The sequence below is a fragment of the Triturus cristatus genome, chromosome 1_1, assembly GCF_964204655.1.
Source record: "Triturus cristatus chromosome 1_1, aTriCri1.1, whole genome shotgun sequence".
NCBI lineage: Eukaryota > Metazoa > Chordata > Amphibia > Caudata > Salamandridae > Triturus > Triturus cristatus.
The window spans coordinates 112,090,422-112,116,857 of NC_140579.1; the positions used below are offsets into that span (position 1 = coordinate 112,090,422).

Genomic DNA, 26,436 nt, shown 5'->3' on the forward strand with positions numbered 1-26,436 from the left:
CGCTCGAGCGCTTGTCTGCTTTGTCGGCAAACAAGCGACGGCCATCGAAGGGCATGTCCAAAAGTGTAGCTTGGACATCACCCGAAAAACCAGTGGACCTCAGCCAGACGTAGCGTCGTAGGGCTACTGACGTTGAAATCTTCCTGCCCAGCGAGTCAGCGGTGTCCAGCCCACATCGTATAGAGAACTTGGCTGCGTCGCTCCCTTCGGCAACTGCATGAGAGAGCACGGCCCAAGGGACATGCCGTGTTCACCGACCTCAGTCCTAAGCTGAAGGAAGCAAATATTTTCTTCCCAAGGTGGTCCAGCTTTTTGGAATCCCTATAAGGTGGTGCGGGAGGGAATGCACCCTTGGAAGTAGAGCCTTGGACCACCAAGCTCTTAGGGGCGGGGTGTTGGGAGAGGAAAATGGGGTCACTCGGAAGTGGCATTGGGCAATCATACTATCCACAGGAGCCCCTGTGTTGGGCTTGGATAAAGTGCCCAAAAGGATGTCCGTGAGGGCCTCATTGAACGGCAGCATGGGCCCCGAAGAAGCCCCTGCCGGCTGAAGAACCTCGGTCAGGAGGTTAGTCCTGAGTGTGAACGTAGGTAGCTCAAGGTTTAAGGCTTCAGCCGCCCTACGCAACACCACTGCGTGTGATGCACCCTCCTCCGTAGCCACGGTAGGGGTAGATAGCATGCCCAGGTTTGGGGAGGTGTCCAGACCACTGGCCTCACCCAACTCCTCTCTCCAATCCAGTTCTTCTAACTGGTCTGCCAGAGAGTCCACAGGCCCCTCCCAGTCCACCTCACCCTCCTCTGGTAGCCACTAAGGGCAATAGGAAACACCAGGGGAGAACAGTGGTAAAAAAGTAGCAGTTGGCGCAGGTCTGGCTCCGTGTCACATCGAGGGGGAGGCTAGGGTAAACTGGTGTTGGAGGGGGCGAAGCCGTGGCCAATGGATTCCATACCGAAGGTCGACCAGCACCCATCCAGGCCTGGATCCCAGGGGGCCATGCGGTGCCGGAGCCGAAGCTGCTGGCATCAAAGGCTTAGAGCCCCCAGTCGAGTTTGCGGGGCCCAAAGGCGCGCCGGCAGAGTCGAGCAGCCCAAAAATCGAATGGAGGGCTTCGGACAAAACTCTAAAGTTGGGCAGGGGTCACCCCGGCTCCCGGGAAGGGAGGGAGGCTCAGAGTCGACCCAACAGGCTCCGCGGCCAGAGCCGGACGACTACCTTCTGCAACCCTCGTCATGTCGCCCGATGGAGGGGGGTGAACGCGAAGAGCGACAATGCTTCTTTGCCTTCTTTTTGTACTTCGACTTACCTGAGGACGAAGACTTTGACGATGAGTGGTGGTGATGGCTCCGCAATCGGTCCCGGACCTCCCTCTCGATCGGGACCTCGAGTGCTATGGAGCTAACTGCCGGGCCTCAAGAAGCTTATAAGACTGCTCTCGCAAAGACTTTGGGTTCATGGCCTGGCAGTCGGAGCACGACTTCGGGTCGTGGTTGTGCTCCTAACATCAAAGGCACAAGAGGTGCGGGTCCGTAACCGACAACAATTTGCGTCAGGAGTTGCAAGCTTTGAAGCTGGTTCGACTCCTGTGTGCACCAGGAGTCGAACGACTCAAAAAAGATGTCGACAAAATGTCGCAAAAAGTGACTCGAGGTACCGCTCTCTCCAGATCTGTGCTGGCTGGCACGGAAAAAGAAAGCACTGACGTCAGCACGAAGGGGCAGCGTATAAGTATATACCGTGACGTCATTCCAGTGACCACGATGCCAACGACGAACGCGGAGTCAACCGACGCCACCTACCGACACGCAGGGGTACTGCTGAAGAAAAATTCTCCCGATCCAGTCTGACGCCTGGGGGTAATTCTAAGGTGAGGAATCCATAACTAATAGTTTCTTTCAGATGTAACAATTTCTCACACTATAGGTAATCCTTTCTTTAAAAAGGATAAATTGGTCAAAAAAGGTCCACCTGAACAGAAGTCACTGGAATCCTGGGTATGGTAGTAAATTCACTAATTGCAGAACAAAGGAGCACTTCTTGATTTTTTAAATTTTTTTATTCATTAAATAAATAAAAAAATCACTGTTGTTGTTAGACTGCATATGGAAGACAAGTGCAGATATCACTGCAGTCAGCTTGACTGCACTTGTTCTCCCTACATGTGCAAGGTAGCTAGGCTTTAGAAACATACCATTGTCCATAAGAGAGCACACCTTTTCAGCCACTTCTTTTACTCTTCATCTGTAGAGAGATGTTAGCCGAGGGCAGTTTACACAGTAGTGTACAATACACCCACAACCCCAGTACCCCGACTTCGAAGTCTCCTCAGTCCAAAAAGGGTGCAGACAAACCACACTCTTCCATGACGTAGATCTCAAGCTAATGCTGGAGGAGGTGTAATACCTACAGGGGATTCTCTAGTGCCCAGCTGCAGCGAATTCCACCTGGTAGGTATTCCAAGGTCACCTCCCACATTCAGTTTTGCCCAAGTGAAGGGGACACACTTCTTATTGGGGAACAGTTTGGACCTCAGTATTTCCTGGGTATAAAAACTGTCCAGGTGAAGTGGATCATTTTCTTTTGGTGAGGGTCGTACACCCTCTGCCTAGGTTTATCTCCCCACCCCAGGAAGACCACTGGGTCAGCGGTGAATGGTTGTCCTTCGGCATCTGGGGTATCCCTGACTCCTCTCAAGGGTGAAGTACTTGTCCAGTGCAGATGGTTCAATTGCCTTGGTGGGTCTTTCTATGTCCTCTTCTCTCTTTAAAAGGTGAAGTTGGTAATTTCATTTGGGCAGAGTACTTCAGCCCAGCTCTTCACGTGCCTTGCCCACTTTCTTGGGCATCTTCTTACTGGACGTGTCTTCCAGCTCTTTGGATTTGTAGTAGTGTGGGGCCACCTCCAGCAGCCAGCTGCTCTCAATCTCAATAATCTAAAGGGGGAGAAAACAGATAAGGTAAATGAGACCTGAGGAAGAAGGTACCTCTTGGGTCGGTTAGATAACAAAATCAGAGCAATTTGTAATGGTAGGATTCAGGCTGCAGCTATCCATTTAGTTACACTACACATACAAACAGCTCTAACCCTTACGTTTCACAGACCATACACCTTCAGAGAAGCAGCCCTAACCCTTGGATTACACACACCATGCACCCTCGGGCAAGCAGCTATAGCCCATGGGTTACACAATCACACCTTGCACCCTTAGGCAAGTGGGCCCTAAACCTTCAGACAGACAGACAGACAGACAGACACACACACACACTTATGTTTTGCACACAGTGCGCCCTTAGCGCACCAGCCCTAAATCTTGGATTGCACATACATTGCACCCTCAAGCAAGCAACTGTAACACTTGGGTTACACAAACATTTTGTACCCTTAGGCAAGCTCCCCATGCCCTTCTATATATGATAACATTATCTAGCCTCAGATTCCTTTCCTTACAATTATTCCCAGGTGTCAGACTGGATCTGGAAATCTTTAATGAACAGTATGTGGCGTTGTTCGCCTCCACTTGGCGTTCTTCACTGCGCCTATATAGGCACCACCCAGGCACACTGCAGTTCTTTTATTTCAGTATCAGCCAGCGCAAATCCAGGAAGAGCTACCTCTTAGTTATTATTTGATGTTTTGTCAAAGTCTTACCTCCTGGGGCCGTATTACCAGAACGTCCTGAGGGCGCAACAGGGATTGCACCCGCTTTGCGCGCACTCTGGGCACTTTGGTCTCACAGAAGGGGCCGCAGACACTTGTGCGTCCCCTTCTGTAATACCGATAGCACTGGCGCACATAATGCGCCAGCGCTATTATCAGATGGTGTTCCCTCATTTGCATGGGGCTATAGGGAATCCCTTTGCCTCTGCGCCCGTGCCGTATTACAGTTGCGGGCGCAGACGAAAGAAGCTGTCAGTAGGCGCACTGACAAAGCGCCACTTAAAACGTGATGCACTGTCAGTGCGCCCCATGATGGCAGCCCTTTGGCAGGGGGAAAAAGGGTCCCATGGACCCCCCTGACATCCCCTTGCAGGCAGGTACAGTCACTCACTGCACCCACCTGCAAGGGGCTCTCTAATCCCCCTTCCAATTGCAGGTGGGTTGCTGCCTGCACTGTGAAACACAGAGTGGCTTTAAAGCAGTCCCTCTGTTTTTTCACCTGAATGCACTGCTCTGGGGCAGCACCTGTTTGTGGCTGCCCTAGGGGCAGCACATTCACTATAATGCAGTGCATTTTCCTGGTTAGTGCTCATACACATACAGTCAATAAATGATGCACACGACTCAATAACGAGATCCACTCCAACTTATGAAAATAACACACATCTTTATGTGCATTTAGGCATCAGAATCAATCCAATCAGATATGATAATGTTACTTACCCAGTAACCACCAGTTCTAGGCATGTAGAGCTGTAGATTCACATGCTTTGCATACTTCTGCCATGTAGTGTAGGGTCCGGTTGTCTGCAAGTTGTTTAACTACGTAGAAGTCTTTCCAGTCACAAGGTAAGGCGACTCCTCCTTTCGGTGACAGTGCGCATGGGCATGGACTCCATTGTTATATAGTTTTCGCGCAGAGGGTGAGAATGGAGTTAGTAAGTGTAGAATAGAGATGTACATGCGTATGTAAGTATAATAAGTATAATAAGAAACTACGACCATGGGGAACCGGGAAGGTGGATGGGCGCATGTGAATATACAGCTCTACATGCCAAGAACAGATGCTTGCTGGGTAAGGAATATGCTACTTACCAGTATGCATCTGTTCTTGGCATGTAGAGCTGCAGAGCCACACACTGAGGATAAGATCGCCATCTGGTGTTGGGCTCGGATGATTGCAGTTTGTTGTTGTCTTCGGAAGAAGTCTTTGGTCACGAGATTGGTGACTCCTCCCCTGGACAACAGTGCGCATGGGCATTCACTCCATCCTCAGATTGTTTTTCGCCATGATGGGAAATGATAGAGTGTGTAAGAAGTAAAGAGAAAGGATGTCCATGTGTAGTGTCTAATTAAGACAATGCTGGAACGGATACAGGTCCCGGGGAGGCGGGTGGGCGTGTGTGGCTCTGCAGCTCTACATGCCAAGAACAGATGCATACTGGTAAGTAGCATATTCCGTTCGAGGCATATGAGCTGCAGATCACACACTGAGGATAGACTATATAGCAGTGTCTCCCCTAGCGGTGGTCACCTGTATCAGTTGCAGCAGTTGGGAATAGAGTTTTTAGGACAGCTTGGCCTACTGAAGCTTGTTGTTTGGATTGCACATCAACACAGTAATGCTTAGTGAAGGTGTGTGTAGTAGACCATGTGGCTGCTTTGCAAATGTCTTCTAAGGGGATGTTCCCTAAGAATGCCATAGAAGCCCCTATTTGACGCGTGTAGTGCGCCCTAGGGGGAACGGTAAGAGTACGTTTAGCTTTTTGGTAACATATTTGGATACATTTAACTAACCACCTGGCGATACCTGATTTGGAAATAGGGTTGCCTTTATGCGGTGGAGCGAAAGCAACAAACAGTTGCTTGGTTTTCCGCAAAGGTTTGGTTCTGTCGATGTAATACAGTAAGGCTCTTTTAACATCTAAGGTATGAAGTGCCCTCTCAGCTACGGAGTCTGGATTAGGGAAGAAGACTGGCAGTTCGACTGACTGGTTTAGATGGAAAGGGGAAATTACTTTAGGGAGGAATTTTGGATTCGTCCTAAGAACCACTTCGTTCCGATGTAGTTGTAGGAAGGGTTCTTCGAGAGTTGAGGCTTGTATTTCACTTACTCTTTGCAGGGATGTGATTGCGATGAGGAAAGCCACTTTCCATGTTAGGAACTGCAGTTCGCATTTGTGCATTGGTTCAAATGAGGGACCCATGAGCCTTGTTAGAACAATATTAAGGTTCCACACCGGGGAAGGTGGTAACCCTGGAGGAATAATTCTTTTAAGACCCTCCATAAATGCTTTAATGGCTGGTACCTTAAAGAGGGACAGGTGTTGTCTATTTTGCAAATAGGCTGCTAATGCCGCTAGGTGTAGACGTATAGAGGAATACGCTAAATTGCATCTTTGCAGGTGTAATAAATAGCAAATGATGTTTTGGATGGAAGCATCCAGTGGTTGTATGTCATTGTTAGCGCAGTAAATGGCAAATCGTTTCCATTTTGCAGCATAGCATGCCCTAGTAGTAGGTCTCCTGGCTTCTTTAATGATATTCATACATTCTGGAGGAAGGTTGAGGTACCCGAACTCTAAGACTTCAGGAGCCAGATTGCCAAGTTCAGTGTTTGAGGATCTGGGTGTCTGATTTCTCCATGGTTCTGGGTTAGAAGATCCGGGGAGAGATGCAGTTTTTGATGTGGAACTAGCGATAGTTCCAAAAGTGTGGTGAACCAGGGTTGACGTGCCCAAGTGGGAGCCACTAGGATGAGTGTCAGCGACTGTTGTTTCAGTTTGCGTACCACAAATGGAATGAGTGGGAGAGGCGGAAAAGCATACGCAAATCTGCCTGACCAGTTCATCCATATTGCATTGCCCTTTGACCGTGGGTGTGGGAACCTGGCGGCGAAGGTTGGGCATTTTGCGTTTTCTTGTGTGGCGAACAGGTCTATGTCTGGTTGTCCCCACTTTTTGAAGAATGGGAGTAAGACTTTGGGGTGTAGTTCCCATTCGTGTATCTGCTGTGTGTGGCGACTTAAGAGGTCGGCCACCTGGTTCTGAACCCCTGGGAGGTGTTCTGCTAGCAGGTAGATGTTTCGGGGAATTGCCCATCTCCAAATTTGTTGCGCCAGTTGGGACAGTTGTAGAGAATGTGTCCCTCCTTGTTTCTGTATGTAATACATTGTGGTCATGTTGTCCGTGCGGATGAGGACAGTCTTGTTTTGTAGATGCACTTGGAAGGATTTCAGTGCTAGGAACACCGCTAGAAGTTCTAGGTGATTGATGTGGAGCTGTTTTTGTTGAGTGGTCCACCTTCCCTGAGTGGTGTGTTGAAGGAGGTGGGCTCCCCACCCCGTGAGAGATGCGTCGGTGGTCAGCACAACTTGTGGAAGAGGCTCCAAGAACGGCCGCCCTTTGGACAGGTTGATGGTGTTCCACCACTTCAGCGAGCGAAGTGAGCGGCTGTCCACCAACACCAGATCGGTAAGTTGTCCGTGGGCCTGGTTCCACTGTTGTGCTAGACATTCCTGTAAGGGACGCATTTGAAGGCGTGCGTAGGGTACTATGGAGATGCAGGACGCCATCATGCCTAAGAGTTGCATGAACACTCTTGCGGAGAGAGAGTGTTGTGTTTGAAATGTTTTGATGAGACTCTGTATGTTGGCTATCCTGGCTCTGCTGGGATAAGCTACGGCTTTGGCTGTGTCTATGGTGGCTTCCAGGTATTGTTGTACTTGGGAGGGTTGTAGTTGAGATTTGGGATAGTTGATGGTAAATCCCAAGTTGTGTAGTGTTTGAATAATGCGGTGAGTGTGGAGAACGCATTTGTCTAGAGTGTTGGCTTTTATGAGCCAATCGTCCAGATAGGGGAAGACATGGATTTCTTGTCTCCTGAGGTATGCTGCCACAACTGCCAAGCATTTGGTGAACACCCTGGGTGCAGTTGTTACTCCGAATGGGAGAACTGTAAACTGATAGTGCTGACCGTCTACCACGAATCGTAGATACTTCCTGTGAGCGGGATGCATAGGGATGTGAAAATATGCGTCCTTGAGGTCTATTGTGGCAAGGAAGTCTCCTTGTTGAAGTAATGGAAGGACCTGTTGGAGAGTGATCATGTGGAAATGATCCGATTGTATGTACTGGTTTAGTAGTCTGAGGTCCAGTATGGGTCTTAAGGTTTTGTCCTTTTTTGGGAATGAGGAAGTATAGGGAATATACTCCTGTGCCCTGATGTTGTAGTGGAACAGGTTCTATTGCGTGTTTTTGAAGCAAAGACTGTATTTCTTGTTTGAGGAGCGTGAGGTGGTGAGACGTCATGGGACGGTGCCTGGGTGGTATGTTTGGGGGTGGGTTTATGAGTTCGAGGCAGTAGCCGGATTGGATAATTTGTCTTACCCACCTGTCTGTAGTGGTGGTATTCCAGACAGGTAGGAACTGTTGAAGTCTTCCCCCGACCGGAGTGGAATGGTCTGGGGAGGGGCGGGGAGTAGTGGCGAGTCACTGTTTGGTGGCTGTAGAGGTGAGGGTGTTGTTGTTGTTGCCCCGTCCTCGGCCTTTAGTATTGTTTCCCCGATAACCTCCTCTAAAATATCCTCGGTTAGGGGATGTTTGACCTGATGCTTTGAAGGTGGAAGAGTTGTCTGTTCCCCCATTTTTGGAAGCTCCTCTATAAAAGGAGCGACGAAAGGAGCCTCTGGGTTGAGTAGACTGCAATGCTCCCATAGACTTGGCAGTCTCATTATCTTTCTTCATTTTTTCTAGGGCAGTGTCTACTGCAGGGCCGAATAGTTGCTCCTGATTAAAGGGTGGAGCAAGAATGGAGGTTTGTACTTCCGGCTTGAAGCCGGAGATGCGCAGCCATGCGTGGCGTCTAAGCAATACGCTTGTGTTGACTGCCCTAGAGGCGGTGTCCGCTGCGTCTAATGCACATTTAATGGAGGCATTGGATATTAGTTTGCCCTCTTGGATGAGGTCAGTGGCCTGTGTTTTGAATGGTTCAGTCAGGTGTTGCAAGAGATCCTCTAATTGATCATAATGGGCTCTATCATAATGAGCCAATAGGGCTTGTGTATTTGCAATACGCCAGTGGTTAGCAGCTTGAGCGGCAACCCTTTTGCCGGAAGCCTCCAGGAGTTTAGACTCCTTGTCTGGGGGTGGCGTGTCTCCGGTTGTTTGGGAGTTCGCCCGTTTTCTGGCATTTGATACGACTAGTGAGTCTAGGGGGAGTTGCGCCTTGATGTACGCAGGATCTTGTGGCGCCGGTCTATATTTTTTTTCTATACTGGGGTTGAGAACCCTGGCCCTGACAGGGTCTTTAAAAACCTCATTGGCATGCTTTATCACTCCCTTAATCATGGGTAGAGTGTGGACTGTTTTCTGGAACTGCTCAAAAGTGTCGAGTAGAAAATCCTCCTCAGAAGTGTCGGTGTGCATGGTGACACCATGAAACGATGCTGCTCTGTTTATAAGCTGACCGAACCCTAAATGGTCATCAGGAGGGGAGGGTTTTGAGGGGTATGGAGTGGGGTCAGGCATATCAGGCATAGGGTAAGTCCAGTCATCTACTGGTGCTGTGTCCGGGAGTGTAAAGGGATCAGTAGGATCAGTGGGATAATTAAAGAAATCTGGGTCTCCCCCCTCCCCCTAAATCATCATTGTCCTGTGGAGGTGGTGTATGAGAAGGAGATGGTAGAGGTGAAGGCGGTGGGGGGGATGGAATAGGAGGTAATGTAGGAGAGGAAGGACGTATGGGTGAAGTGGCACAGTCCTTCTTTGGAGGTGCTGGAGGAGGTGTGTCCAGCTTCCTTTTCTTGTAGGGCACCGCTGTGACATGTCCAGTTTTCGGATTTATGTAAATCCGTTTTTGCTTTTGGATCAGACCGAAAGAGTTCCTCATTGTCTGAAGGCGGCTTTGGCGCCGACTTTTTTGTTTCTGATTTTGATTTTTGTTCTTTATGGACTTGTTTTGGCACCGAGGATGTTTTTGGTGCCGAAGAATTTTTCAGTTCCGGTGGATTTTTCGGTGCCGAAGGACCTTTTGGTGCCGGTGGAGACCTCGGCGCCGAAGAACGTGTCGGTGCCGGTGGAGATGTCGGCGCCGAGTGACGTTTCGGGGCCGATGGAGATTTCGGTCTCGGAGCCTGCTTCGGTGCCGAAGGTATTATAGGCACAATGACATGAGGTTTACTCGAGCCCGAGCCACCTGCAGGCTTACTTTTCTTCGGAGCCGGGCCAGAGGGCGGGGCTTCTGAAGATGTTTTTGGATCGCGACTGGGCCCAGCTGTCAGAGTCTTGACCAATGTCTTTTTGGGTGGTGTTGGGGTAGGGGGGCTGGTACTCACAGGCTGCCCCGGATCAGAATCGTCGGCCTCGGACACGATCTGGAGATCTTCGGAGTCATCGTCAGGGACATCCTGTGCAAAGATGTCTTCTGATTCCGGAACCGGCTTGGCCATGATATGGTGTCGAGCTCTTCGGTCCCGGATAGTTCTCTTCGAACGGAATGCGGCGCAGGCTGGACAGCTGGATTCGTTGTGGTCTGGTGAAAGGCACAAATTACAGACCTCGTGGTGATCGCTATGAGGGAACTTTGTTCCACATTGGGGGCATTTTGTTAAAAGGTGTCCTTTCCATCAGCCGCGTCCGGAGTAGGTCCGATATGGATTTCAACGTCGAGTTTTCAAATTTTGAGAGTTGTAGTGATTGCAATAAGTTTTCTGCTGGAGCGGAAAAAAGTTCATCCGAACCCAATGGCGGATAAAAACAATCTGAGGATGGAGTGGATGCCCATGCGCACTGTTGTCCAGGGGAGGAGTCACCAATCTCGTGACCAAAGACTTCTTCCGAAGACAACAACAACCTGCAATCATCCGAGCCCAACACCAGATGGCGATCTTATCCTCAGTGTGTGATCTGCAGCTCATATGCCTCGAACGTAACATTATCCGTTCGAGGTATGTAAGCTGTAGATCACATGCTTTGCATAGACTATACAGCAGTAAACTCCCAAAGCGATGGCTAACCTGCAGCTGTTGCATTTGTTTGAAAAAGTGTGTTCGAGGCATATGAGCTGCAGATCACACATTTGCATTAGATCGCAATCTGGTGTTGGGCTCGGATGCTTGCACCTTGTTGTGGTCTTGGAAGAAGTCTTTGTAGTCACGAGATAGGTGACTCCTCCCTTGGACGATAGCACGCATGGGCATAGACTCCATCCGTAGATTGTTTTTTTCCGCCACTGGGTTCAGATGCAACTTTTGCGCTCCGGTTCGAAATCTCCATTTCAAACTTTTTTCGAAGCGCAAAACTTCCATATACTCTTCGGATTGACTTTGAACATCTTCATCTTCGACGCGCCTTTCATCTGCTCGATTCCGGTTGTCGCTGCTGGGCCGATCCAGACCTACGGCTCATGGAAAGAACGCCATTCAAGAAATGCCCCCAGTGTGGAGCAAAAGTCCCGCACAGTGACCATCATAAGGTCTTCAACCTGTGCCTCTCACCTGAACACGACGAGTAAAGCTGTCCAGCCTGCACATCCTTTCGATCGAAGAAGACCATTCGAGATCGAAAGGCTCGACGGCACATCATGGCGCAGAGATCAGCTCCGGAACCAGAGAAAATCTTCGACAAAGGGCCGGATGTCCCGGAAGAAGGTTCCGAAGATCTCGAAATCATGTCAGAGGCAGAAGACTCAGACAACCCCATCACTCCTGGTCAACGAGTGAGTACTACTGCCCCTACCCCAACCCCACCACCAAACCGAAGGCACTGGTCAAGACTTCGCCTGTTGGCCCCAGTTGCGACTGAAAACACACTTCAGAAGCCCCGCCTCCAGGCCAGGCTCCGAAGAAAAAAGATAAGCCTTCCGGTAGCTCAGGACCAAGCAAACCTCACATAATCGTCCGGCCGGCGCATTTGGCACCGAAGCCAAAGTAACACTTCGCTCCGAAATCGGTTCCGACGCCTTTCACCTCAAACAAACCGGCCCCAAAAACCTCGGTCCGTGGATAAGCCGGCTTCGAATGTTTCCAAGCCTAAAGATCCTGCTTCAGCTCCGAAACCAAGATCCTCGGAACCAAAGGAACAGCCTAAGGACCCTACCACGCCTCCTAAGGCCAAAGACCATAAAACTCCACACCAGCCCCGCTCTGAACCAAAATAAATCAGCACCGAAGGCAGTTCCAGAGGAAGAGGAACTTTTTCATCCGGATCCTGTCGATCCTAGGCAGAAAAAGATTTATATTAATCCTGAAACAGGACATGTCACAGCTGTGCCATGCAAGAAGAGGAAGTTAGACACAGCACATGCCCCTCCAGTGCCTGTGAAAAAGAAGGACTCTGCTACATCACCTATGCTTCCTTCTGTGCTTCCTTCTGTGCTTCCTTCTAACCTACTTCCTCTCCCTAAATCTGTTACTCCACCTCTGCCTGTGACTTCTCCACCACATACACCACCTCCAGATGATGATGATAACGACCTAGGGGTGGCGGGTGACCCAAATGTCCCGTTCACAGACCCAGACGACCCACCACAAGATGATTGGGAGTACCATGTCCCAACAGATCTACCAGACCTCCCAAGCCCCCAGCCATACCCCTCAAAACCATCTCCCCCAGACGATAACATTGGTTTTGGACAATTGCTTAATAGGGCTGCCGCTGCACTCAGACACAGCAGAGGAGGACTTCCTTTTAGATACATTCGAACAGTCCCAAAAGACAGTGCAAATATTGCCAATGATCAAAGGGGTCATTAAGCATGCCCCTGAAGTGTTCAAAGATCCCGTACGTGCCAGGATTCTTAACCCTACAATCGATAAGAAGGAATATGCTACTTACCAGTATGCATCTGTTCTTGGCATGTAGAGCTGCAGATCTATACACTGTGCATAGATCGCCATCTGGTGTTGGGCCCGGATGTTTGCAGTTTGTTTTTCCTCTTGGAAAGTCTTTGGGAGTCACGAGGTCGGTGACTCCTCCTCTGGTTAGTATTGCGCATGGGCTTCGGCTCCATCCTCAGATTGTTTTTCGCCAGCAGGGAAAGATGGAGCGTAGTAGTAACAGTAAAGAAACCCATGTGTATTGTATCTAAATAAGATAAGACTGGAACGGATAAAGGTAGCCGGGGAGGCGGGTGGGCGTGTATAGATCTGCAGCTCTACATGCCAAGAACAGATGCATACTGGTAAGTAGCATATTCCGTTCGAGGCATATGAGCTGCAGATTATACATTGTGCATAGATTATATAGTAGTACCCAACCCTAGCGGCGACCATCGGCATCCGTTGCAGTCGTTTGAAACAGTGTTTTTAGTACAGCTTGGCCCACACTAGCTTGTTGCTTGGTTTGCACATCTACACAGTAATGTTTTGTGAAGATGTGCGGTGTTGACCATGTCGCTGCTTTGCAGATGTCATCTAGTGGTATGTTCCCTAGGAAAGCCATAGAAGCCCCTATCTTCCTTGTAGAGTGGGCTTTAGGGGAACCGATAGCGTTTGTTTTGCTTTGTAGTAGCAAATCTGTATGCATTTTACAATCCACCTAGCTATCCCTGATTTAGAAATAGGGTTGCCTTTGTGTGGTGGGGAGAAGGAAACAAATAGCTGTTTGGTTTTCCTGAAAGGTTGTGTTCTCTGGATGTAGTAAAGTAAAGCCCTTTTAACATCCAGTGTGTGTAAGGCTCTTTCCGCAACTGTTTGGGGTTGCGAGAAAAAGACTGGTAATTCTACCGACTGGTTTAGATGGAATGGAGAAATGACTTTGGGTAGAAACTTGGGATTGGTGTGCAGTACAACCTTGTTGTGATGCATCTGAAGAAAAGGTTCCTGTATCGTGAGTGCTTGTATTTCACTAACTCTTCTGAGGGAAGTGATGGCCACTAGAAAAGCTGTTTTCCATGTGAGGATTTGCAGCTCGCACTTATGTAATGGTTCGAAAGGGGGTCCCATTAACCGTGTAAGGACTATATTCAAGTTCCAAACAGGTGAGGGTGGCACTCTGGGTGGAATTACTCTTTTGAGGCCTTCCATAAAGGCTTTGATGGCAGGCATTTTGAAAAGTGAGAGGTGCTGCTGCCTGTTTTGTAAATAGGCAGCAATTGCAGCAAGGTGTAACCGAATGGAGGTATATGCTAGGTTACACCTTTGTAAATGGAGTAAATAACATATAATGTGTTGTATGGATACATTTAAGGGATTTATTGTGTTGTTGTGGCAGTAAACTACAAATCTTTTCCACTTTGCTGCATAACACGCCCTAGTAGTAGGGCGTCTAGCTTCCCTGATAATGTTCATGCAATCAGGGGGAAGGTTAAGGTATCCAAATTCTAGGACCTCAGGAGCCAGATCGCAAGGTTGAGCTGAGCTGGGTCCGGGAGCCTGATCTCTCATGGTTCTGGGTTAGGAGGCATGGTGAGAGGTGTAGCTTTTGGTGTGGTACTACTGAGAGTTCCAGCAGCGTGGTGTACCACGGTTGTCTGGCCCATGTTGGAGCTACTAGGATCAGAGTCAGGGAATGCTGCTGTAGCTTTCGCACCACTAATGGAATTAGTGGGAGAGGTGGAAAAGCGTATGCAAATTTGTTTGACCAGTTCATCCATATCGCATTGCCTTTGGACAATGGGTGTGGATATCTTGCGGCGAAGCTTGGGCATTTTTTGTTTTCGTGGGTGGCGAATAGGTCTATGTGTGGATGCCCCCACTTCTGAAAGAACGGGTGAAGAACCTGTGGGTGAAGTTCCCACTCGTGGATCTGCTGTGTCTGTCTGCTCAGCAGATCTGCCATGGTGTTTTGTACTCCTGGGACGTGTTGGGCTAGGAGAAAAATCTTTTGTGGAATTGCCCATCTCCATATGCTCTGTGCTAACAGAGAGCTGTGGAGAGTGTGTGCCCCCCTGTTTTTGAATGTAGTACATGGCAGTCATGTTATCTGTGCGAATGAGGACTGCCTTGCCTGAAATCTGCGCCTGGAAGGATTTTAGGGCGAGGAAAATCGCCAGTAACTCCAGATGGTTTATGTGGAGTAACTTCTGTTGCGGCGTCCATGTGCCCTGTACTGTGAGATGTAACGGATGAGCTCCCCAGCCGGAGAGCGATGCATCCGACCTCTGGAAAGGTTTGTGGTGTTCCACCACTGCAGAGAGCGATGGGTGCGACAGTCTACCAACACCAGATCTGTCAGTTTCCCCTGGGCCTGGTTCCACTGGCACGCCAAACACTCTTGGAGTGGGCGCATTTGGAGTCTTGCATGTGGCACTATAAAGATGCAAGAGGCCATCATCCCTATGAGCTGCATAAACACTCTTGCTGGGAGAGAGTGTTGGGATAGGAATATTTGACGCAGCGCCTGTATTTTTGCAATCCTGTCAGGGTTGGGATAGGCTATGGCCTTTGAGGTGTCTATGGTGGCACTGAGATATTGTTTTGTGTGTGATGGTACCAGGTGGGATTTTTGATGGTTCACCGTGAAGCCTAGCTGGTGAAGTAGTTGGACTGTAGCGGCGGTTTGGTGCACACACTGTTGGTAGGACGTGGCTTTTATGAGCCAATCGTCCAGATAGGGGAAGACGTGAATGTGCTGTCTTCTGAGGTGTGCAGCCACTACTGCCAGGCACTTGGTGAACACCCTTGGTGCTGTTGTTACCCCGAACGGGAGCACCTTGAACTGGTAGTGTTGTCCGTCTACCACAAACCTGAGGTACTTTCTGTGAGATTGGTGTACTGGGATGTGAAAGTACGCGTCTTTTAAGTCCAGAGTGGTGAGAAAGTCGTTCTGGGAGAGAAGTGGAAGAACCTGTTGGAGGGTTACCATGTGAAAATGGTCCGAATGAATGTAAGTGTTTAGAGGTCTGAGATCTAAGATAGGTCGTAGAGTCTCGTCTGTCTTTGGAATTAGAAAGTACAGGGAGTAGACCCCTAAATTTCGTTGATTTATGGGGACCTGCTCTATTGCTCCTTTTTGTAGGAGGGAGATCACCTCGTGTGTCAGTAGCGCAGTATGTTCTTGTGACATAGGGCGGTGCCTGGGTGGAATGTTGGGGGGTGTAGATGTTAATTCTGGGCAATACCCTGACTGAATAATTTGTGTCACCCATTTGTCTGAGGTGATTGTCTCCCAGACGTGAAGAAAATGTCGTAGTCTGCCACCGACCGGAGTGGAATGGTCTGGAGGGAGCGGGGGAAAGTCATTGGGCAGGAGGTGTGGCAGAGCGGGCGGTATTTGTTTTGCCTCTGCCCTTATTATTATTACCTCTGTATCCGCCTCTTTGATAACCTTTTGTGAAGGTAGACTGAGGGGGGGGGTGGGATTTATAGGACGTGGATGCACTGTCCGATGAGTAGCCTCTGCCCGTGCCCCGAAAGGAAGAACGGCGAAAGGAGCGCCTGGGAGTCTGTGTTTGTAGGGCTCCCATAGATTTCGCCGTGTCTGTATCTTTTTTCATTTTTTCCAGGGCTTCATCTACTTTAGGGCCAAATAGATGATCTTGGTCGAATGGGTGATTTAGTATAGAGGCTTGAACCTCTGGTTTAAACCCTGAAACCCTGAGCCAGGCATGGCGACGGAGAAGGACACTGGTGTTTATGGCCCTGGAGGCTGTATCTGCCGCATCTAGGGCACATCGTATCGAGGTATTGGTTATTGTTTTTTCCTCTTGAATAAGTTCATTAGCCCTAGTCTTGTACTTTTCAGGGAGATGGTGCATGATGGTCTCTAGCTCATCATAGTGCGCCCTGTCGTATCGGGCCAACAGTGCTTGCGTATTGGCAATTCGCCATATATTGGCCGCTTGTGACGCAGTGCGCTTCCCTGACGCACCTAGGAGCTTGGACTCTTTGTCAGGTGGGGGCGCTTCGCCTGACGGCTGAGAATTTGAGCGCTTCCTGGCTGTAGATACCACTAGGGAATCTAATGGTGCAGGGCCCTTAATGTATGAAGGGTCTGTAGGGGCGGCTTTGTACTTCTTTTCTATCCGAGGGTTTAGGACCCTGGCCCTGACTGGGTCTTTAAAAACCTCAGGGGCATGTTTAATTACGCCCTTTAACATAGGTAGAATGGCAGTGGACCTATGTGTATCATCGAAGGTGTCTAGGAGGAAGTCCTCCTCCACTGGGTCGGTATGTAACTCCACCCCGTGGTAGTGTGCCGCCCGTTTTAACAAGTGGTGAAAACCCAAGGAATCTTCAGGAGGGGATGGCCTAGATGGATAAAGGTCATCCTGTGGGACATCTGGGATGTCCGGATTGTTATAATCATCCCATGGGTCTGGGGATCCAGTAGGGGTGAGATCTTGTGGCACATCTGCTGGATCATAGTAAGGTTCCCCCAAATCGTCTGGGACAGGGGACAAGGTGGGGGACCGATGAGGTGGAGGGGGTGGAGGTGGAGAGGGTGGAGGAGGTAAAGGAGGAGGGGAAGGCACCCTGAAAGGAGAGGTAGCAATGTCCTTTCTCTTTGGAGGTGGAGCCGGCTTGTCCAAGTGTCTCTTTTTTGAAGACAATGTCAAGTGTCCGGTCTTTGGATCCTTGGTGAGGGTTTTCTGCAAAGGATCCGGTGTGAAGAGCTCCTGTGACACTGGTTGATCGGTCGGCGCCGACTGTTTCGGGGCCGACGGCTTCTTAGGTTTGTCGAAGCCGTGCTTCCTGGGAACCTCCGGTTTTTTGGTCGGTGCCGAAGGGGGTCTCGGCACGGGAGTGTCGGTGCCGAGGGTCTTGTGATGTTTGGTCGGCACCGGAGCAGGTTTCGGCACCGAAGACTTCGGTGCCGGGTTTGGTGTGGAGGTGGAGGCCGATTTTTTCTTCGGTGCCGAAGGGTGTTTGTCGGCACCGGTGGCCAGCTGGCTCGAGCCCGAGCTGCCGGAAGGCTTCTTCACCGGGCCCGAAGGTGGGGTGTGAGAAGCAGTGTCCTTGGTCTTGCCTATGCCCGGAGGCGAAGGTGTGACCGAAGCCTTTTTCGGGATCGGCGTGGGAGGGGGAATTGTACTCACGACCCGCTGCGCCGGGGTGATGTCCTCCACATCTGAGTCGTCGGCCTCTGAAGCGCTGACGAGGTCGTCGTCCTCCTGTTCGATGTCCTGCTGTCCCGGAGCTTCGACGTCGTCCCCGAAGATGTCGACTGGAGCGGAGGTCCAGGAGTGCGCCATGTTGCGTCTAGCCCGTCGACCTCGAATGGTCTTTTTTGAGCGAAAAGACTTGCAGGCGGGACAGTCTCTGGCCTCGTGTTCTGGGGAGAGGCAGAGGTTGCACACCTCATGGAGATCGGTGTGGGGAAACTTGGACCCACATCGAGGGCACTTCTTGAAGGGAGTTCTTTCCATCAGCCGAGACCGGAGCCGGAATAGGCCCAAAGGCCACCGTCGACCACCGGAATCGAAGAAGTGCCGAAGAGAAGATGAATAAGATGATTTATGTCTTTGAAGAAGCTCGATGAGCGAGGATTTGTGCGTCGATCGGTGAACTGGGAAGTTCGGAACCGGAGCGAGAAGTTTTACATCCGAGCCCGATGGCGGAAAAAACAATCTGAGGATGGAGCCGAAGCCCATGCGCAATACTAACCAGAGGAGGAGTCACCGACCTCGTGACTCCCAAAGACTTTCCAAGAGGAAAAACAAACCGCCATCTGGTGTTGGGCCGGGATGTTTGCAATCTCTGCACAGTGTATAATCTGCAGCTCATATGCCTCGAACATATAGTCCTGACCCTGAAGACCCCGCCTACATTAAGGGACAGTTGCCTTTGCATTCTCTAGTAGTTTCCAACGCAAGAAAGCGCGCCAACTCACAAACCTCCGTGGATGCGCCACCTCCTGATAAAGAATCCAAATTACTGGACGCTTCTGGCAAAAGGGTAGCTGCGCAGGCAGCCAATCACTGGCGCATAGCCAACACGCAAGCAGTGCTGGCTAGATATGATAGGGCCCACTATGACCAACTAGAAACCCTATTACAACATTTGCCTGACCAATATAAAACCCAAGCAAATGACCTCATCCAAGAGGGCAAGCTAATATCAAACGTGTCAATTAAATGCGCACTTGACGCGGCAGACACTGCCTCTAGATCCATCAACACCAGTGTACATGCCTGGCTGGCTGTGCATTTCAGGCTTTAAGCAGGAGGTCCAGACTACCATCCTCAACCAGCCATTCAACCAAGAACAACTTTTTGTCCCGGCTGTAGACACTGCCCTTGAAAAAGATGAAGAAAGACACTGAGACTGCTAAGTCCATTGGAGCGTTACAGTCTCCACAAACACGTGGCTCCTTTCGGCGCTCCTTCTATAGAGGAGCCTCAAAGAACATGGGCGCAGACACCTCATCTTCATTTAAAGCCACTACACAGACATCCCCCAGTAGAGGATATTTTAGAGGTGGATACAGAGGGAATAACAATAAAGGAAGAGGTCACGGTAACCACAACACTCGCACCTCCCCCACTACAAAACAGCGACTTCCTTCCGCTCCACCACGTGGTTGGGGAGACTGTAATGCACCCATAGACTTGGCCGTCTCTGTGTCCTTCTTCATTTTTTCAAGGGCAGCGTCTACTGCTGGTCCAAAGAGCTGTTCCTGATTGAATGGTTGACTAAGTATGGTAGTTTATACCTCTGGCTTAAAGCCTGAAATGCGGAGCCAGGCATGTCGAAAGTGCACACTTGTGTTAATCGCCCTAGAGGCGGTGTCTGCGGTGTCAAGCGCACATTTCATTGCTGCATTTGAAATAAGCTTTCCCTCCTGAATGAGATCATTTGCCTGGGTTTTATACTGGTCTGGCAGATGTTGTAAGAGAGTCTCTAATTGATCGTAGTGGGCCCTGTCATAGCGTGCTAGTAGGGCTTGGGTGTTGGCAATACGCCAGTGATTAGCGGCTTGTGCTGCTACTCTTTTGCCAGAGGTTTCCAATAGTTTGGATTTTTTGTCGTGGGGTGGTGTGTCTCCTGTGGTTTGGGAGTTGGCGCGTTTCCGAGCATTGGAAACGACCAAAGAATCCAAAAGGGAGTTGCCCTTTGATGCAATTAGGATCTTGAGGGGCAGGCCTATATTTCTTTTCGCTCCGTGGGTTGAGAACCCTGGCACGAACGGGGTCTTTAAAGACTTCGGGGGCATGTTTTATGACTCCTTTAATCATGGGCAGAATTTGTACTGACTTCTGAGACTGTTCGAAAGTGTCTAATAGGAAGTCTTCCTCTGGTGCGTCGGAGTGCATTGTGACGCCGTGGTATAGTGCTGCCCTATTTAATAATTGGCCAAACCCCAGGTGATCGTCAGGAGGCGATGGTTTGGAGGGATATGGCTGTGGGTAAGGCATGTCTGGTAAAGGGAATGCCCAATCATCCAGTGGTGAGGTGTCTGGATCCATGAACGGATCATTAGGATCACCCCCACCCCCTAGGTCATCGTCGTCATCATCATCATCCTGTGGTGGTGGTGTGTGTGATGGAGAGGGTAAAGGTAATGGTGTAGGCAGAGGGGGTGGGATAGGAGGCAGTATAGGAGAGGAAGGAGGGATAGGGGATGTTGAAGAGTCCTTCCTGTTTACAGGAACTGGGGCAGGTGGTGTGTCCAGTTTCCGTTTTTTACATGGCACCGCGGTGACCTGTCCAGTCTTGGGGTTGATATCAATCTTTTTCTGCCTTGGGTTGATTGGATCTGGATGAAAAAGTTCTTGTTCTTCAGGAACAGTCTTTGGTACCAATTTTTTCGGTTCCGATCGAGGTTTTGGCTGATCGGTAGTATGTTTGGCTTTAGGAGGCGTATGAGAGTCCTTAGCCGGTGGTTTCGGTACCGATGATGGTTTCGGTGCCGATGTAGGTTTCGGAGCCGAAGGTGTATCTGTGGGCTTGGGAACCTTCGGTGCCGGTCGGCCTTGGTGTTTTCGGGGCCGAGGGCTTCGGAGCCGATTTCGGTGCCGAGTGGTCTTTTGTCTTCGGTGCCGAGGGTGCCGGTTGGACAATGACATGCGGTTTGCTCGGTCCCAAGCTACTGGAAGGCTTATGTTTCTTCGGAGCCGAGCCCGGAGGCGGGGCTTCTGAAGGGTGTTTTCGGTCGCGACTGGGGCCAGCAGGCGAAGTCTTCACCAATGCCTTTGGTTTCGGTGGGGTTGGGGCAGGGGCAGTAGTACTCACACGTTGCCCAGGAGTGATAGGGTCGTCTGAGTCGTCTGCTTCGGAAATTATTTGTAGATCTTCGGAATCTTCTTCCGGGACATCGGGGCCTTCATCAAAGATGTCCGCTGGTTCTGGAGCTGGTCTCTGTGCCATAATGTGTCGTCGAGCCCTTCGATCTCGAATGGTCTTTTTGGATCGAAAGGATGCGCAGGCTGGACAGCTGGCCTCGTCGTGTTCCGGTGATAGGCACAGGTTGCAGACTTTGTGGTGGTCACTGTGCGGAAATTTTGCTCCGCTCTGGGGAAATCTTTTGAACGGCGTCCTTTCCATGAGTCGTAGGCCTCACGGCGTGGATAGGCCCAGCGGCCCGCGTCGACGTCCGGAATCGAGCCGATGAGATCGATGTTGAGAATGAAGGTGCTTCGATGTTTTGTGTGAAGTTTTTGCGCTTCGAAAAGTTTGGAATTGATAGTTCCAACCGGAGCAGAAAAGTTGCATCCGAACCCAATGGCGGAAAAAAACAATCTAAGGATGGAGTTGATGCCCATGCGCACTTTAGTCCAAGGGAGGAGTCACCTATCTCGTGACCAAAGACTTCTTCCGAAGACAACAACAACCTGCAAGCATCCAAGCCCAACACCAGATGGCGATCTACTATCCTAAGTGTGTGATCTGCAGCTCATATGCCTCGAACATATAACTACTATTGTTGGACTGTGGAGTCTGAGGTCTTACCCCACACACAATCTCTGAGCAGTCTTTCACCGCTCACGCTTGCTACCATGGGAGGCAAGTGAGGTAAGGGGGTATGTGACCCATTTTACAGTGCCGTAGTAGGACAGACACCAGAGGCACACAACCACAGTTGGGGGGCCAGTACCCCTGTGCTCCCCCTCAGAGCGGCCCATAACAGCAGAGTTATGCCCCAGTTTGCACAGATCACATTACTTGGATCTTAAATGGCCTGACAACAGACCTTTCCCTAAGGGTGCAGAGATCTTACAGGGTCCATCAAAAGAGCTCTCACACAGGTTTCACTCGAACAAACGAGATACCACTTCTACACGCATCCCCTCTATCAGTCCCAGAGTGGAAATCAAGTTACCTGTCGCATGAACTCCTTGGTGGTGAACACAAGCTCATGGTAGATAAGCCACCGTGGTTGCTCCTCGAACAGACTGCTATTAGGATGCACATACACGGTCTGGTGATGCTTGACAGACTTGTAGCCACTGCGTGTGAGTCTAGCCGTGTGGTAGAAGAATCCTGCAGTGATGGCCTGTGGGAGAAAGAAGAGGCTGTGAAATAACAGAGGGGCTCTCTGACTTCTAGGCTGAAGCCTCTCACCAAGTCACACAACACGCCCCATACTCTGACCCGGGAACGATCTTTGCTCACCTTGGAGAGTGCCAAATCAGCTAAAAGCTCTGAAACACAGAGTGGATCTGCTATGAATTGGCTACTGCTGCCATCTATTGGTGCGAGACTGCCTTGTACAGAAATCTGTTAATGTCCGCAGAATACTGTATTTATAGTTGCAAGAAGTTGGGTTATTAGTTTGGGGGGGGGGGGGGCACCTACCTCAAGTAATAATAGCACTCCTTATCAGGGTGAACCACTGAGGTCACTTACTAAACCGGAGCTCAACCCCCCGGTAGCTGTGGCACAAGGCAGACAGACATAACTTGGAGACAATGTGAAAATTATTTATGCAGTACTAAAACAGTAATAAAGCTTTAATGCAAAACATTACAAATCACAAAAAGAATTGAAAAATAGACTAATGTTTAATAAACCAAATTACATCAACATGCCAAAAATCCAATAAGGGCACCAGAGATGTGAGTTTTTAATGCGTGACATATGATTGTTTTAAATAGAAATAGCGCAAAGAAGCGAAGAGAGCTAACAATAGTCAACAGTCGAGGCAAGAGAGGACGGAGGTGCAATTTGACGCGGAGCACGGGTTGGATACACTAAACAGATTTATCCAGGTCAAATATTTTACTTTCTGACTTTAGTCCTTTAAATCCCAACCCGCTACAGGAGTACACTTCTAAAGTGTACCAGGACCTCGGAGAAGGCACCTAGAGACTCACAGGGTGGAAAGAGGCCAAGAGGAGAGTCCAGTCGAGGTCCAGTTGCCCCTGGTCAGCAGCAAGAAAAGGCCTGTAGCATTAACAGAAGACCCACCTTATAACGCTTGGAGCCAATGTCTTTGTCCTGAGTACAAGAGGGTGAGCAGGTTTAGCCTCCTAAGCTCTTCTCAAGTCTCAGTTCAGTTCAGTTCTCTTCTGATCATCCACAGGTACAGGAGTGTTCTTGAGTGGATGTCTGGAGATGCCACAATTATGCCTTGCACAAGCTAGTATGTGGGAATGACCCATGAAGACGCCCTAACGAATGGGGTAAAGGTTCCCAAGGCTACCCTACCCACTTTCATAATTTTTGAGGTGGCCAAAGTCTTTGGCCACTATCAATTTGGCTCGGGGGAATGGGTGCATGTGGGGAAATCCGAGGACTATGGAAATCCAGGAAGATGTGTGGCGCCGTGGCCAGGGCGACTGACTCCGGAATCTGGGGATCACGGTGCGATCGCCGGCGGCAGATTAGCCCAGCACCATGTGACTCTGGGCAATAGCTTGCTTAATCTTCCCGACGGCCCCCAGCGCCTAGAGACCCTTACGGGTGATTGTTCGCGCTTTACAAATGTGGATCATTATTATTATTAAATCCTAGTGCCCTTCCCACATCTAACACTAAAATCCAGTTTAAGTCAGTTCTTGTACCGCCAATAAACTCTGACATACAAGACTGTTAGGACAAAGCTAAGCTTTCATCAATGAGACAGTGGATACACAAATATTGTTTTGGCAATCTGTTGACCTCTTTTGAAGTGCATCTCAAGTGTTATATAAAATACTCCAGCCGACCTGTCAAGCAGGTCTTCCCATTCCAGCATGATCTGACACTGTGATGTCCACAAGAGGACCACTGTGATGGAGGATGGTCTGGCTGGAGCGTGCAATTGAAGTTTCAGGCCTTGGTGTTCGATATATCTAGGTGTCACAGGGTAGGCCTCTTTAAAGTTAAGCAAGTCTTTGGGCGCAGCCCACAGGTCATCCAGTCAAGGGTATAACAATACCGCAAAACCAAAGGGGATGACGGACGGAGTGTTGAACATTGCAAGCACTCGCCCCCAGTCAGTCAACATACCTAGTTGGCAGGGTATGCCCAGACGTGGGTCCCTTGCTTACTTTGCCACTGGATTCAAGCTAGCCTGCCTGATGACGGCTGATTAGGCAGAAACCAGTCCCAAGATGCCTGTTTCCGGTTCAGGGAAGACATGGCTTGGCAGTTCGGGCTGGACTGTTCCCATGAGGCACAGGGTCAGACTGATTTGCATATGGCAATGTCTGAACTGGGAAGGCGGAGTGAGCTAAAGAATGATGATGGATTAAACTCAGATCAGTTGACTGAGGGTGAGTGCTTGCAATGTTCAACACTCCGTCCATCATCCCCTTTGGGCTTGCTTTATAACAATACTGCCCCACAAAAAGGCCTTTTGTCCCTTTCCTGCTAGCAAGTCCACACCTCATTAACAGTCATGAAAATGGTCTCCCTTTTGATCTAAAGCAGCGCCTCCTCCAGGACACCAGTGTTTACGTTTCCTCTATCGGTTTTTAAAAGTGGCCATACTGAATGGTGCTAGGGAGCTACAATGAGCAGGGTGGGGTGGGGAGCAAGGGAAATGGCATGTGCACACATAGAAAACAAGTATTGGAAAGTAAAAGAGATCGCGCGTGTGCGGCCGATGCGGCCGCAAAAGTAAAAGCAATCGCGCGTATGTGCAGTCGTTAAGGCATGAAACAGAGAACAAGCATTGGAAAGTAAAAGCGATTGCGCGTGTGTGCGCAGCCGACGCGGCCGCGAAGTAAAAGCAAGCATTGGAAAGTAAAAGCGACCGCGGGCGTGTGTGCGTGCGGCCACGAAAGTAAAAGCGACGGAGCATGTGTGCGTGCGCGTTCAGCTTTTTCAAAGCACATACTCGTGCTTGTGGCGCGCCGCTACACACTCCTGTAAGCTGTATGCCGCCACAAGCACAAGTATGTGCTTTGAAAAAGAGCTGCACAACGGCTAAAGGTCTCCTATGCAGTGCATGCGCACTGCGTAGGCGAGACCTAAAAAAAAAGGGGGGGGGGGGGGGCTACTGCAACAGAATGCCACTTTCTCACAGAGTCCATTCCATCGACGTCCGTCTATACCGGCGCAGGTAGGGCCAGTGGCCCGCATCGAAGTCCACAGGCGTCTAAGTTTATTCGAAAGTTGTCGAAGGCGCGCGTCGAACGCACGCGATCGAGACAATACCGTCGGTTAAGTGTGATTGCGCATGGAAAGGGGGTTCGATAACGATACCGACCCGGAGCGCAGCAAGTCACATCCGAACCCGATGGCGGAAAAAAACAATCTAACGATGCAGCCGATGCCCATGCGCATTGTCCACCGAAGGAGGAGGCATTGGTCTTGTGACTGCAACACTTGCTCCTCTAAAGATTACCTCTATTTGTGAGGAAGTGAGACGTAAACCTGGACTCACTACAGAGAGGACACCCATCCTTTGGCATCGATGGTCTGAAAACCTTTGCTCACTAGTGACTGTATGATCAAAAAGCACAAAATCTGAGGAATTATGATAATGTTTTCTGGGATAAGCATGGATGTTTAAGCATGAAAATGCACGGCATATGTGAGAACCTTCTTCATATTACTTAGTCACACACATCAGCCACTATACGGAAATCCTACCTTAGCCCTGGCAACTGATAGTTTACTAAATTGCTTTAATTTTCATTTCCTCACAGATCTGGACCCGCATCAAGCATTGATGGTCTGAGAGGGAGACTGGTGGAATGAAGTAAAGACAGTGTAAGAAAGTGGCTCTGTATGTACTGTCCCCAAATAGGTACAGTGTGTACAGAGTCCACTGTCCCCAGAGGTTTGGCAGAGGTAAAAGTTAGATATAACCTTACTCTCTAAAGTGGTAGCTTGGTCGAGCAGTAAGGCAGTATCAGAAGACACTGTAAAGCATTTGTTGTACACACTCAGTCAGCAAATGGTCTCACACACAAGAACTGAACTCTAGGCCAAATGTAAAAATATATTGTTTTATTTTAGAACCACAAGTAGGTATAAAAATACTTTCTCAGAATGGAACGGGGGTGTGCCAGCCTCTGCCAACCCCACCCCTCAGGTGGGGGAGGCGAGGTGAAGCACATCTCCGGGCTCTCGCCATCTTGAAGATACAGGGAGCCCTGCCCAATCAGGACTAGGCTACTGACCCCTCCCACAGGAGAGTGGCAGGATAGGGGGTGTACCCACCCCAGGGAAGGGACCCACTGGTCCCTCCCCTTTACCTTCCTGTAACGCCCCTAAATGTAGTATTTAGGGGCACCCTGAACCTTCCTTCCTCAGATCCCAGATGCAGCTGATACGGGCGTGTGGGAACTTGTGGGTTAGAGAACAAGAACCTTTAATTATTCGGCTGATGCTCCGAATGATTTAGTCTGGTGCTCCACAGACAGCAGCATGCCAGCTCTGGAACACCATGTATGATGCTCACTGTGCCTCTCTGATTGATTACACTAAACTATTGAAGTCCAGACGCCTCTCTCTGGTTTGATAC

At 49.8% G+C, this 26,436-nt stretch overlaps 1 protein-coding gene across 2 annotated transcripts in view; it reads right to left on the reverse strand.

The window, feature by feature from the left end:
- Window positions 1–2,038: 2,038 nt before the first annotated feature.
- DHX16 (DEAH-box helicase 16) overlaps window positions 2,039–26,436 on the reverse strand; it is a 128,890-nt gene continuing 104,492 nt past the window's right edge. For both annotated transcript variants that reach the window (XM_085611390.1, XM_085611470.1), the window contains exons 20-21: window positions 21,859–22,032; window positions 2,039–2,933 (exon numbers count right to left, since the gene is read on the reverse strand). In XM_085611390.1, the coding sequence (XP_085467516.1) occupies window positions 2,805–2,933; window positions 21,859–22,032 (303 nt within the window). In that variant the 3' untranslated portion in view covers window positions 2,039–2,804. The remainder of the gene's footprint in view (window positions 2,934–21,858; window positions 22,033–26,436) is intronic.